Source organism: Propithecus coquereli, unplaced genomic scaffold (assembly GCF_000956105.1).
Source record: "Propithecus coquereli isolate 6110/MARCELLA unplaced genomic scaffold, Pcoq_1.0 Scaffold146, whole genome shotgun sequence".
In the NCBI taxonomy this organism is placed as follows: domain Eukaryota; kingdom Metazoa; phylum Chordata; class Mammalia; order Primates; family Indriidae; genus Propithecus; species Propithecus coquereli.
In genome coordinates, this window is record NW_012138969.1 from 71,129 (window position 1) to 86,249 (window position 15,121).

At 36.8% G+C, this 15,121-nt stretch overlaps 1 protein-coding gene across 1 annotated transcript in view; it reads right to left on the minus strand.

Moving 5' to 3' along the window:
- LOC105806753 (hemicentin-1-like) overlaps positions 1–15,121 on the minus strand; it is a gene marked incomplete at its 3' end in the record, with an annotated part of 144,142 nt that overhangs the window by 61,456 nt on the left and 67,565 nt on the right. The window contains exons 21-26 of the mRNA XM_012639958.1: positions 14,998–15,121; positions 14,208–14,489; positions 13,373–13,481; positions 11,945–12,114; positions 10,675–10,829; positions 6,741–6,864 (exon numbers count right to left, since the gene is read on the minus strand). Of these exons, the coding sequence (XP_012495412.1) occupies positions 6,741–6,864; positions 10,675–10,829; positions 11,945–12,114; positions 13,373–13,481; positions 14,208–14,489; positions 14,998–15,121 (964 nt within the window). The remainder of the gene's footprint in view (positions 1–6,740; positions 6,865–10,674; positions 10,830–11,944; positions 12,115–13,372; positions 13,482–14,207; positions 14,490–14,997) is intronic.

Here is a 15,121-nt window from a genome sequence, read left to right on the forward strand (position 1 = left end):
AAAGTGAGACTCTGTCTCAAAAAAAAAAAAAAAAAAATAGATCAACAAGCTATGTAAAAGATAAAACGATAAAATTCTTGGAAGAAGGATAGGAGTCAATATTTGTGACTCTCGACTAGGCAATCATTTCTTAGATATGAGGCTAAAAGCACTAGCAACAAAAAACAAACAAAATACATAAATTGGAGCTCATCAAAATTAAAAATGCTTGTGCTTGAAAAGACACTATCAGGAAAGTAAAAAGACAGCTCACAGGGTGGGAGACAACATTTACAAATCATTTATCTGACAAGGAGCTAGTATTCAGAACATATAAAGAACACTTACAATGCAACAATAAAGACAATCCAATTTTTTAAATGGCCCAAAAGTATCAATAGATGTTTCTCCAAAGAAGATACACAAATGGACAACAGGCATGTGAAAAGATGCTCAATATCTTTAGTCGCTAAGGAAACATAAATCAAAACCACAATGAGATACCATTTCACATCTGTAATCAAGAAGATAGTCAATAAAAAATGTTGGTAAGAATGTTTGGAAATTTGAAGCCTCATGCGTTGTTGATGATAATGTAAAATATTGCAGCCACTTCAGGGAAGTATGGCAGCTCCTCAAAAAGTTAAACATACAATTGCCACAAGCTTCAGCAATTCCATTCCTAGGTACATACAAAAGAGGAATAAAATACGTCCACAAAAAGATTTGTACATGAATGTACAATAGCAGCATTATTTGTAACAGCCAGAAAGTAGAAACAATCCAAATGTCCTTCAGCTAATGAATGGATAAACCAACTGTGGTATATCCATACAATGGAAAATTATTTATCCACAGAAAGGAATTAAATACTCATACATGCTATTAATATTCTGGATGAATCTTGAAAACATGCTAAGTGAAAGAAGATAAACACAAAATGCCACATATTGTATGATTTCATTCATATGAAATATCAGGAATAGACACATAGAGGCTGAAAGTAGATTAATTTTGTTGCCAGAACCTGGGAAATAGGGAATGGAAATTGAATGCTAATGGTAATGGGGTTTCTTTTTGGGGTGACAAATTAGAATTAGTGGAGCTTTGGGATGAGTTAGGGGTGACAGTTATAAAACTTTGTAAATATATTAAAAATTACCAAATTGTACACTTTAAAAGAGTGAATTTTCTAGTATGTGAATTATATTTGTGATCTGTATGTGAATGATAACAAGCTTAGAATTTTAAATGCTTAACTGACGAAATAATCAGAGGATCAAGGAGTAGCCAGAACTGACCTCCAAAAATCTCTTATAAAAAATTAGATAGTCTGATTTTCTGCTCATTGTATTTCAGCATAATTTTAATTTATAGTTTCAGAGGGTTGGGGAAAAAAGCCAATTGTTTTTTCTACTCCAAAGAGTTAGAGATAAAAATTATTGCTTCGAGTTTTTTTTTAAAGTCTTCTATTAAGCCTTCTCAGCCAGACCTAGCAAGCATAAGGGTGTTAACCTAGCCAACAGTTTCAGGTGTCCCCAAGGTAGCCACCATTTAAAACATGTTTTGGAAATGTCAAAACAGGATAGAGTAGCTAAAAGAGGAACGCTGAAGACTAAAGACCTCTGCACAGAGAAGCTATTTGGGTTTGGTTACTAGCACATGGGACAGACAAGAAACAAATGGACTGGAAACCTACTAAAATTTGAGGGAATTGTTTGCCACAAAATTACAATTCTGCCTACAAAAGCCTGTGATGGTTCAATGTCCCAAGCACCAGACACAGAAAGAGAGTTCCAGTATTAGCCCACACAATTACTATAAGAAAAACTTCTGTCTCATTTTGAGGTCAAAAAAGTAAATACAAATATAAATTCTATTATTCCCCTTTGGCATTTAAATAGATAGTCCTGAATTTAGGACAACATTGTTCTAAACAGAGCGTTAGTAAGGTAACGATATCTTAACAATATGATGCCTGTATTCTCCAAACAGGAGGTTAAACTCCATTCAATTTATTGGGTTTTTTTCCCTTCTTTCAAAAACCGAATGTACATATCATGCCAAAACCACAATACCTTCTTCATGACAAATAGTGAGCTATATTCTACCATTACTTTAACTCCCAACCTTTTGGCACCAGGGACCAGTTTCATGGAAGACAATTTTTCCACTGACCAGCGGGGGGGATGGTTTCAGGGTGATGCAAGCACATTACATTTATTGTCCAGTCAAACCTCTCTGCCAATGATAATCTGTATTTGCAGCTACTCCCCAGCGCTTGCTTCACCACCTCAGATCATCAGGCATTAGATTCTCAGAAGGAGTGCGAAACCTAGATCCCTCGCATGCGCAGTTTGCAGTAGGGCTCGCGCTCCTATGAGCATCTAATGCCCTCGCTGATCTGACAGGAGGCCGAGCGTATGCAGTGATGTGAGCCCTGGGGAGCACCTGTACATACAGATGAAGCTTTGCTCCCTTGCCCACTGCTCACCTGCCAATCACCTCTTGCTGTGCGGCCCAGTTCCTAACAGGCCACAGACTGATACTGGTCCACAGCCCGGGGTTGGGGACTGCAGGCTTAGGGCATGAATGGACTCTTTTAAATCCTGGTTAAATTTTAATTAATATGTAAGTTATCCTAAAGTGGTTTTGGTGAGTAAATACTCCCTAATCCACTGAAATTATGAAATACTGAGGAATAAATTAATCTGTACCAAGAACACAGTGTAGTTCTGTCCTGAAGTGAAATTATCCATGAAAAACGAAAAAGATTCCTTACAACATTCCCAAGTCTCTTTTAGGCCACAGTGAGCTACATTAAACAAAACACGGGAAGATAAAGAAATCTTTTTTGAGTGGGTGTTAGCAGATGTTAGCCAGGCAAATACTTTTAAAAAATAAAACTGAGGGGTGATCTACTAATACTTTTGCCAGACTACTAATAGAGACACAAAAGGGTTCCTGGCCAATAGTAAAGGCAGGAGGACTTTAGATAGGTTTGTCAAAATGGTGCAGTGAGAAGGGCCAAAAGTCAAATATGTGTTTTGTCAAAACAGTCTTCATGCTACCCTTTCCAGATGTTGTTGACTAGGAGCCAGGTACTAGACAAAGATTTTCAGGTGTATTCTTTTATTTAATCCTCACACAACTTCCATGAATGTGGTGTGTTATCACTGTCCTTCCCATTTTGCAGATGAGGAATCTAAGTTTTTACAAAGTTAACATCTAAGCACAATGTCCTGCAGTAGTAATTGGCAGTGGGTAGGAATCCAAATTCCAAGCTCATACTTTTAACCACAACATTCTACTTCTTCTGGGCACTTCACCTTGGTTTATTTTTCCTAGGAAATAATTATGTGCAGATAAAATAAATGCTTGAGCTATTAGACTCCAAATAATCATTTGCTCATGGAAACATCTGCCTCACTGGCAAATATTTGAGGTTTAGATACAATTTTATACTTTGGTCTAGAAAATAAAAACTTCCAGAATTATGAAACTTTGGTGATCAAAAAAGACCACCTACTGAGGGCTCCTGCCTTTTATATTAGATAGAACTCCACACTGGAAAGCCCCACGAGAACGCTCCTCTTCTCATGACTTGGTCTTCTAGTCCAGGAGACAATGCACCCTTCCTGCAGCTTTTGGAAACACCTTTTTGCGTGATTAAAACAATGGTAGTATCTAAGGTCTTTTTATAAGAAAGGAAAGTATTAAACAATTGTAATGCTGAGTATTTTAGGACTGAACATTTTTGGATATATTTGCTGAATCTGTTATCTATCAATAAAGATTGGATTAAAACAAATCCTAACTTCAAAATAACTAAAGGATTGGTTCAATAAATTAATAACTGAGCTAAATTAAATGATGGTTGCTTCCTTATAGATTTTTTCAATGCCCTTCTAATATATAGCACCAGAATTGGATGCAGTACTTTGGAAGCTTTCAAAGAGCAAGAGTATTAACAGGACTAGTTCCTCTCTTGTTCCTCATACTATACTTCTACTACTAGCTTCTAAGATTGATTAGATTTTTACAAAACTGAATTCTCATATCTACAGTAACTAGAGCAATCCATATCCAAATCCAAATCCAAATCCTCTAGTATTTCAATGTGTGGTGTCTTCATGCTGCTCTTTTCATATCCTATTGTTATGTAGTTTTTCACATCATATTAACTTGTCATTTTAACTGCTGAGACCTTTTTGATGTCTATCATCAATCAATGTCTTAGAAATTCCTACACTTTTTAAAAACATCTCCAATTATCACTACAGTTGTTAATACAAGTATTAGAGGACAGAATCAAGTTTGGAGCCTCATACATCCAATATGATGTTGCCGTCATGAGTGTCAAGATGATATGCCAGCTTTTTGTCCAGATTCAAGTCACGTGCACCTAGCCAAAGACGTCCTCTGGGCTGATCATAATTAGTATTAGATTAGTTTACTTCATCATCTGTTCTTTCAGGGAGATGAACTGTTATCTCGCAAGTCAAGATCATATTAAATGAAATGTTTTAAGATACTTTATCTTCCATTCTATGATTTGTACAAAAAAGATTGTTTTATATTCCTTCTCTGATTTGGCAATTTTTAACAACCATTACGATGACTAACCTTCTGTTTCTCTCTTTTCACATTAACCCAGATGTTTTCCAGCCTGATCCCCTTCTCTTTGATGATTTTCCGTGCAGAGGTGCACCTTAATTGCATCTCCTGCCAACAACATTTTGTTACAATATTCAGATAGTAGGTTTACAGATTTGTGTTTTCTTAGGTACCAATTCTGCTTTTTCTCTTCCTTTGTTGCTCTTTGCTTAATGGGATACTTGATTTCTTTCACGGACTCTAGTTTTCAGTCATTCTTGACTACATTGGCAAGCCTCTAGGCCAATCTTTAGTGTCTGGGCCAATGTTTCCCCAAATACTGGCTCACAGACCACCTGCATCAGAAATGTTATTTCAGGATATTTGGGACTGTATTTTTAATACAGGAAGCTGTCTTTTTAATATGCAACATGTATGACTTTTATGAACAGTGATGTTTAAGAGCCCCTTTTCTAGGCAGATTTGTCCCACTCCTGGAGACATACACTTTGTTTTTCATTATAGAGCCTTCATGTAAGTATTTGAAGCCAGGTTAGAGAACAAAACATCCTTCTTTTTTGCTAACATCTCATGAAGTAGAAGTGAGAAAAGTTAACGGCTACCATTTATTGAGTGCCTGTGAAGTGGGAGATATTTTACACCTTTATCTCTAACCCTCAAAACCACTGTGGAAGTTAGATCCTCAGAGAAATTAAGTGTTTTACTCAAATTAACATACATCATGTATAGCATAGAAATTAAGCCAAAATGGGCCTGACTCCAGTGCCTGAGATGATTGCACCGTACCATGGTATCCCACTCAACTATCTTCTCTTGGTCAAAGTAGAGGCCAGGTAAGAACTGAAATTGATGGGAGAGGGAAAATAAACAGCTTGTATAAAGAGGAGAGAAGGAGTCTCAGGGCGGGGAACTAGGAAAGAGGAGAGAAAGTTTGCTCCCAGTATACTCTTAGATGGTACAGAAGTCTGAGTAGATGCCAGAGTTGGCTATCAAAGAGTATTAGGAAGAGATAAATGGCTTTAGGAGGAGCAAGACAAATGCAAGGCAACTTACAGGAGAGCAGGGTCAGCTTGTCCCCGACCTCTCAAGCACAGTGAGACAATTCCAAAATGGTTACATTCAGATATGGGTCTTATAATTAATTATTCAGTGAAAGAATAAAGGCCCACATTGTGTGTGTAGCCATCCATAAATTAGGCGTTCATATTTGGGAGACTAGGAAAAGAATAAATTGTTTGATTGGAAACATTTAGGAAACTGATGATTTGAATCTTTTAACTGATTGATTCAAATAAAAGAAAATACGGAAAAAAGCAAATTAGAACGATTCAATATCCAGTTGAAACTTTTTCAGTATTTACTCTTTCATTTCTTTAAATATCTTTTGACTACCCGCCATCTACATGGAATGAAGCTAGGTGCTAAGGCATTATTCTAGGCTAAATCTCTCAGTAAATGTAGAGTGAACATAGGAATGAATGATTAAATGAATAAAAGGTCGAACAAGCAATCATATGAATGAGAGAAAATGAATAATGTGCAGATGGAAATCTTGAACAGCTTTCTGTAACTATCCTCACTGAATTAGGGAAGTCCAGGCCTCCAATTCTTGGCCTTTTCTGTTGAGCCTCTAGAGATCTGAAGGCTTATATTTAAGGTCGTGTAGTCTTTCAAGTTTACTGTGAAGCTGTAATATTAATGAGGTGCTCCATGGCCACCCAAAGTTTTTATTAAAGCACACAGGAGAAGATCTTGAGCCAAGGATAGCTTCTACTCACAAAATCCCTCTCACAGGCAGGTGTGAAAATCACAGACAAGACTAAGGGACAATGGTGCAACTTCTGTCTTTTCAACAAAAGCCATCTGTAGAGAGTTCTAAGTTAACAGAATACAGATACTTTAAGACATGGGATCGTGTATTTATTTATGGGCTTTGGCACATCTTATTTGACAACCTGAAAACTGAAGTTCCTAATATGAGCAGCTATAATTATAATAATGTAAAAAAAAAAAAAACTAGTTTTTTTATACAGACTAAAATAAATGCTTATTTATTTTATACCGTATTTTAATAAAAATGAGTCCACTAAGCTAAAAAAAAGCCATAGAAATATTCTTTTGCTAAGATGTGGAAATTACATTACCGTGCACGTGCAGTTGAATGTGCTGCTGTGTTTCTCCAGCTGCATTGGTAGCCACACATGTATATCTGCCAGCATCTTCTAACAGGGCTTTGGCAATTTGTAGAACTCGACCAGAAGACTGTATCTAATTGGGAGCAGAAAGCATGCAAGAATTCTGTACTTTACACTTGGGCTTGAAAACATTCCCTGAGATAGAAAAATTCATTTAAATTTATAATATCTAATTATATTTTCATGCCAATATCCTAATTATCTCTTGACAGATTAGAGCCACATCACTTCTTCCTGCATAAGAAAATAGACTAATTTGATTGAAACCTTTTCTTATTCATTGGAAAACACAAAATAAAATAACCTAAGGTCAGACTGCTGGTATAGTCATAAAACTCTACTGAATAAAAGATTTTAGCACTGAACTATGAAGTGTGTGATGAAAATTTAAGCTATTTGAAAAAACATGGCACATTTATATCACACTTCATAAACAGTTTTTAAACAATAATCCTTTTTGATTAAATGGTCATGGGGGCCAGAAAAACAATAAAATTTTCAAATATGAATAATGAAAATGCAGATGAATTTCTTTCTGACTGTTTTTGCTTATTTCCCTTTTAAACCTGTTGCAACTGGCCTCCATCACTTTGAAACTGGTGATTCAGAGGTTATTCTTTGAAACCGATTATTCAGAAGTTACAAGTAACTTCCGGTCACAATATCCAGCAGCCTATGTAGTAAGCTCATACTCTCTTCCACCATCTACAGCATTTGGCATAGTTCACTACCCACTCCTTGAAACCCTTTACTTTCTGGGTGTAGATAAGCATTCCCTCAGTTCTTATTCCCTGTCTTAGGAGATTTCTTTACAGAATCTGCTTCCTCTTCTTGTCCCACAAGCAGGGAACGCGGTTCTCCTGATAGTTTTCATTCAAACCCATGGCATCAATTAAAAAACTCCTATGCAACACAAAGAGTGCAATGCGTACCACCTGAAGGATGGACATATTTGAAACTTGGACTTAGGGGGGGAAGGAGGGGAGCAAGGGCAACATACATAAACCTAAACATCTGTACCCCCATAATATGCTGAAATAAAAAAAAAAAACAAAACTCTTATGCAGACCCTTAAATTTACAGCTTTCTCCTCAACTTCTCCCCTGAGCTTTACACTTGTAGTTTCAGCTACATGCTGAAACTACAGGTTAGTACATCAAATTCACCGTATCTAAAACTAAGCTCACAAATCTATCTCCAAAACCTACTTCTCACTGAATGTTCCCAATCTTGTTTAATGGCACTCACTGTTTTCCAGTCATCTGGGTTTTGGAGTCCACTTCGACTCCTATTAATCATATCCTTGTATGTTTCTCAGATCCCCTGTTTTCCATTTCTACAGCCACTGTGGGATTATGATAGCTTCTTCACTGATGTTCCAGTGTCTCCAACCTCACCAACTGTTAATCTATGTTCCATACCATCGCCAGAATAAGTTGTTTAAAATGAAAATTTGATCCTTTTACCAGTTACCCCTTCAGTGCTCATTCATGGCTCCCACCCTGCCCAGAATGAAATCCGAGCTCAGCATAGCTCTCCAGGCTCACCACATTCTGACCCCAAATGACCTTCTCTCCAAACTCATCCATTTAAACTACCTCTTAACCGATTCTCTGTCCCTACTGTAATAAATACATTCATACATTTACATGTATGTCTCTGGACAATTACACACGGCCTCTACATGTCATAATTTCTTAAGGCTCTGAAGTGGATCACTCCTTTCTCCTTTTTCTTCTTTCTCTTTATCCCTCCTTGGATTAACTCATCCATGCTCACAGTCTCAAATATTATCGATGTGCCGATATCTCCAGCCAGAGCTCTCTTCTGATCTACAGGACCATATATTCAATGATCTACTAATATCTCCACTAGTTTATCTCAAAGTCACCTCAACACCCAAAAGTTTAAAACTCAAATTACACTTTTTTCTGCTCAAATTTGTCCTCCTCAAGAGTCGCCTGTCTCACTGGATAGCAACACTATCCATGCAGTTATGTAGGCGGGATTGATATGGGTCTTCCTTCATGCATCACTCTCCTTCACCTTTCATAAATAATCTTTCACCAACCTCCAGTGGTTTAACTAATAAATAGCTCTCCAATCTATCCAAGTATTCTCATCTCCATGGCCAGCATCCGAGTCCAAATTCCTATCTTTTCCTTCTTGTAGACAAATGCAAATAGGTACTAACTGGTTTCTGCACATCTACTCTTGGCTCTTCCAATTTACCTCTTTGGAAGGAGTCTGGGTAAGTACTTAAAATGCAAACTTGACCATGTTACTCTCTCTTAAAATTCTTCAAAGGTCTCCCATTACCTTAAAGTAAAAATGAAATCATTAACCTTACTTAAGTGCCTCCTTTCCTGGTCTCTAATCTCTAACGACCTCTCCATGGCTATCTTCCTCAGCCCACTGGCTTGCTTTCAGGTCCTTAAGAGGTGCCATGCAGTTTTACTTTATGTTGTTTGCCCAGGCACATCTTCTCCAAAATACTCTTCTTAGTTCTCTTCCATTAATTCACCCATTTAATTTCTATATGATCTTCAGACCTGTGCTCAAAGGCTTTCCCCATAAATTTTCCTCATGCTCGAAGGCTTCCTTCATTATATGTTCTTATACTTCTCTATATTTTCTCCTAAAATCACTCATTATAGTTTGCAATTCTACTTTTGTATGATTATGCGATAAATGTCTGTGTTCCATGTAAACAATTGTTTACCTGCACTATGTTTGAAGGCTACATACTAAATCTTTCATTAGCACAACGGTGTGAGATGAGTTCCAGTGGATTTGGAATAGGAATAATAAATTAACACATATCCTTTACTTCTACTAGGAAAGGAACATGATACATCTCTCATTTTGGAAAACTTACTACAGGTAAAATTCGAGCCCAAATTAGTCAATTAACTTGATACCAGGAGCAAAATCTGTTAATTCTGCTTTTTAAATGTATAATTTAGATTATCTAGATTGGAAATCTATATTCTTCCTATCTATGTACGTATCTATTGACTAATTCGACAAATATGTATTGAGATACAATTTTATGCCAGGGACTATACTCAGTATGAAGGACACAGAAATGAATTTATTCTCAGAGACCGAATCTTTGCCCTCTTAAAGCTTATAAATTAGTTTTAAAAAAATGTTTTTCAAGACTTATTTCACTTAGGTTTATGTAAATATGATTTTACCTTAATTTTAGCCTACAGCAAACATACTGGAGATATGTTGGCTTATTACTGATGAACATTCATTCATGAGACACCAGTTTTTCATTCATTAAATCAGGTATAAATCAAAATAATAAAAATACCAACCACTATCAACAACATCAATATCATCGTTAAGGTATTTAGTCTTTATTCAATTCTATTCTTCAAATAAAAATATTATGTTAAATTCTTAAAAATGCTAAGGAAAAAACATATTGTTTTAATAAATTTTCTGCAAAATCCGTCCAAAAAGAAAAATTACAATTAAGAAAGAACAGGGTAGGGAGAAGAGAGAGATTTTTGAAAGAACACAAAATTACAGCTAGACAGGAGGAATGAATCCTAGTGTTCTATACCATGGTAGAATGACTACACTTTACAATAATATAGTATAGAGTTCCAGATAGCTAGAAGGAGGATATTGAATGTTCCCAATACAAAGACATATGGGAGATGATGTATATGCTAATTACCCTGATCTGATCACACTATACATTATATATATTGAAACATCACTATATACCCCATGAATACATACAATTATTACTTGTCAATTAAAAATAAAATAAAAGCCCACCCCCCAAAAAGGAAAGAATAATGTGATAGCTCCAGGAAAATCTATGTAGCTTTCTTGATTCAGGGTCAGGAATATTTATACTTACTTTGAGGTTTCCTTGGGCAGTGTTCACAGGTTGGTCATCTTTTAACCATGTAATGGATGGATCTGGAATGCCACTGGCTATGCACTGCAAAGTGACAGGCTTATATTTCACCACAGCTCTCTCAGGAAGGCCTGAGGACTTGATTGTTGGAGGAACTAGATTTCAGGACAGGAGGGAGGGAATGAAAACCATGATTGGGATCAAACACTTAAAAATATATATGCAAGGACCTGAAACCTTAAAATTCGGAAAAGAAAATTCTTATTTTAACAAGCACTGAAATAATTTAATCCCATGCATTTAATTTAAATGTTTAGCAATTTTAGAGATTACTTATTTCTTAACGATGGATCTCTAATTCACCAAAGAATAAGTAAAATGTATTAACATTTGTGGTGTTTTGGTGTGTTTCCCCCATCTATAGTGACCCACCCTTTTTCTACCTCAGTGAGTCCGGGCGAGTTTCCAGCTGTGTTTGTACTACATGACTCTGCCCCAGCAAGGCTGACTGAATGTGGGATGGGAACTTGATTTAAGCTGGGTCTGCCACATTCCCTCCCTTAGGAACTGGAACCGAGACTGAGAAACAGGATTATCTTTGTTCCATCATGGGACAGGGGACTAAAAAGCAAAAAAAATAATAGCCTGCAACAACAAAGGAAGAAGGAAGTTGACATTCTTAGAAACTTCTTCTTCTGGCTTCCAGATGGCTCTCTAGAGTCTGCTTCCAGGCCCTCCCTTCCCAAGTGCTGCTGGCAAGAGAGACACGTAAAACCCTGGCAGAGGGTTGCTTCTGTCATGAGATTAACGGTTATAACCCTAATGTGCCAGTTCTGTGAATGCACTTATGTGCTCTGGATCCTGCAGTTACATCCTCAGCTTCCATTTATGACAACTACTCTAGTCACAGACGCTCCTGTTTGGGCTAAACTCTTAAATGCTAACACAACCCCTTTACTTGGAAGTTGCTCCCTGCCTCTTCTTTCTTATTAATATTTGGTCTCATTCCTCAGACTTTGGCATTTTATGTAAAATCCACTTCCTAACATTTAAATTCTGCCCAAATTTATTCATCTGATACCTCTTGGTTGAGTCTCTGTGTCAGTAAAGTTAGCAAAATTTGCCAGTATTTGACTCAAATTCCTGTCTTTCATACTACTTTCCAGAACTGAAGATTTATCCACATTTTTGAGATATAATATGAATTAGATAATAAAACAATGTATAAATTAATTTAAAATGTGAGACTCCTGTTTCTTCTTCAGCATACCATGAACAGTCACTTCAAATTCCTTCTTGTGGTCCCCAGCAGTGTTTGTTGCCACACACCGATAAAGGCCTGTGTCTGACACTTGAGCCTGAGCAATAATTAGTTTGTGCCCATTTAGTAAAATCTTGAATCCATCCCTTTCATCAATTAGCTGGCCATCCTTCAGCCACCTACAGAAAAAGGCAAAAAGAAGCCTGAATATATATTTTAAATAAGTAGTTTCCAGAAGATACATAGATATACTAATATATCCCCTGTTGTGTATTGCCTAATTTCCTACTTGCTTACCCTGTGAAATAAATTGTAAATGGAAAAGAGAAGAAAAAAACCGAAATCTGGCTTAACTCAGAGGTGGGCATATTGTTGGGACCCAATAACTATGTGTTGAGTTCTTAATTCTTCTACTAGTTTAGGCTACAAAAAGAGGCAAGTGTCCCTAAATATTACTTACTTAATTGTCTGAATAGTATTAACCAGCAAAACATATGTAAGCTTAAAACATCTGTAAATAAAACCCTGAAATCATATATAGTATTATATCTTTACCTTTCTTGTGAATTATCACTATTCATTTAGTTTTTTTTTTTTTTTTTTTTTTTTAGACAGAGACTCACTCTTTTGCCCAGGCTAGAATGCCGTGGTGTCAGCCTAGCTCAGAGCAACCTCAAATTCCTGGGCTCAAGCGATCCTCCTGCCTCAGCCTCCCAAGTAGCTGGGACTACAGGCATGCGCCACCATGCCCGGCTAATTTTTTCTATATATTTTTAGTTGTCCGATTAATTTCTTTTCTATTTTTAGTAGAGACAGGGTCTCGCTCTTGCTCAGGCTGGTTTAAAACTCCTGAGCTCAAACAATCCGCCTGCCTCGGCCTCCCAGAGCTCTAGGATTACAGGCATGAGCCACCGCGCCCGGCCTATTCATTTAGTTTTATAATCACGTGTGAACATATCTCATTCTCATCGTCAACTAATTATACCTTCACATATCCCACAGCGTCCTTGGAAATGAAAGTTTAAATGTTCAATAAATGCTTTGTAAATGAAAGAATAAGAAAAAAGAATTGGTAAATGTACATGCACATTAACTTCTTCTATTTACCTAAGATGTCTGGTATACTTCTTATTTAGTAGTCTCTTAAACATTTTAGTGCCTCAGAAATTCTGACACTAATACTGCCTAAGAGACTGCCTCTGTGAACTGAAAATGTAATTTATAAGAACATGTAATGGAATTCCTCTACTTGAGCAAATTTAGGTGTCCTGTGAGTAGAAATTGCCTTGAATATAGAATATGTCTTTTAAAAGAGGAATATAAGGAATATAATTTTATACAATCACTTTTTAGTGATATAGAACATCTTTCAAGATAGCTCTAAAACACTCAAATCAAAAAGTGGGAGGTATTTAGAAGACATACCAAAACCCTTACATGATAGTTGGTGGGGGAGAGCCTGTCACTTGACAATCTAGCTCCAGTAAGTTATTAACCATCACGATGAAGTACGATGTTTCATCTCCTCCTTCTATGGCTGGTGGCACTAGAAAAAAACAGGGATGTAACAATCAAAGAAATGTATACAAGAAAAAAACACACAAGTACATCAAGCAATGCTAAGGAGTAGTTTAGAAGGTTGATAAGTATTACAGTAGTTTGATACATGAAGGGAACTTGAAATACATTTTATAATAAACACTTGCCGGGGTTAATAAATGTTCTTCTGACATATCGAGGCTATTTCTCTATCTAGCACTAGGGTGCTGCTGATGCCATGTGAATATAAAGTTGATTCATATTATATATTGCTTATTTTCATAAGAACAAGAGAAGGAAACCCCGCAAATTGGGCCATCTATTCAAAAGCCTTCAATTTATATATAAAGATACAGAGACTCAAGGTTGCAAGGTGACGTCCCAAGGTCCAGAGACTAAGTTTCCCGTTGTCCGGTGCAGTGCGCATGACAAGACCATGTTGTTGCTCACGTCAATCAGACAGATGTCACAGATGTAAGAACGGATCTATGCGCTTGCAAATACTAAGTACACTTATCAAAATCAGTGGAAGATTTGTGTGAAATTCCAATTCCTTGGACCTCAGTAATAAATCCATCTCTTGGTAATATGCAGTCCAGAGTTGAACAGATAATTATAACTTTTTTTAGATTGTTTGATTATTGCACCAACAACAACAAAAAAAAAAGTATTCAATAAACTAATCAGGTTTTGCGATGAATCTGAGAACCCAGGTAGTGGCATATTTATTTACCCAAGACATCAACTTCATATTTGATTTCCTTTTCTCCTGCCACACTGGTAGCCACACATATATACTGCCCCCGATCTACTTCTTGGGCACTCATAATCTCGAGTTTCTTCCCACCAGCTTCTATGCGGATGTTGTCACTGGTCATCACAGGTACACTGTCTTTCAACCAGGTGAGATTTGGAGGCGGGTTGCCGGCAGCTTTGCACTCCAGTGTCAGTGAATGGTTAATAACTACTTGCTTATTCAAAGGTGTGGCCAAGTCATCTTCAATCATTGGGGGAACTAGGGAGAAACAGAGTAATATTTCAGGCAGTTCTTTGTGTGGTCACAAGATATATCCTAATGAAACAAAGGGGAGATTTTTTTTTTCTCATAAAGTTTGGCCATAGGAGCTGCCTACATGCTGTTCTCTCTCTACGCTGCTGAGGAAAAAATTTCTTAGTTCAGCTGATCTGCAACTATTCTAATTATTCTAGAATACTCTGAACCGTCTGACTCATAAAGGATAAGTAGTGGAGAAGGATCTTAGTCCTAACAACTACTTTACCTTCCCCATAAGAAACAAATAGCCTAAATGTTCCAAGTACTATGGACAAAGGTTGGTCAAATGAATGAACTGCTTCTTGCTGACCTTTGCTTTTGTAAATATTTTTCCAAATCATGAAACAAATTCTTCCAATTCCTATCCATGCATATTGAAAAAGGCCACAAAAGCTTTATTGGTGAACAAACTGAATATGAGAAAGCATAGGTAGAAAAGCATATAATTAAAGCATATATTTTTCCTTACCATAGACTTCCACATGGAATGACTTTTCAGCAGTCCCAGCAACATTGGTTACATGACACGTGTATGTTGCTGAATCAGAGACTTGTGCTCGAGGAATATGAAGAAATTGCCCTTTATCAGTATA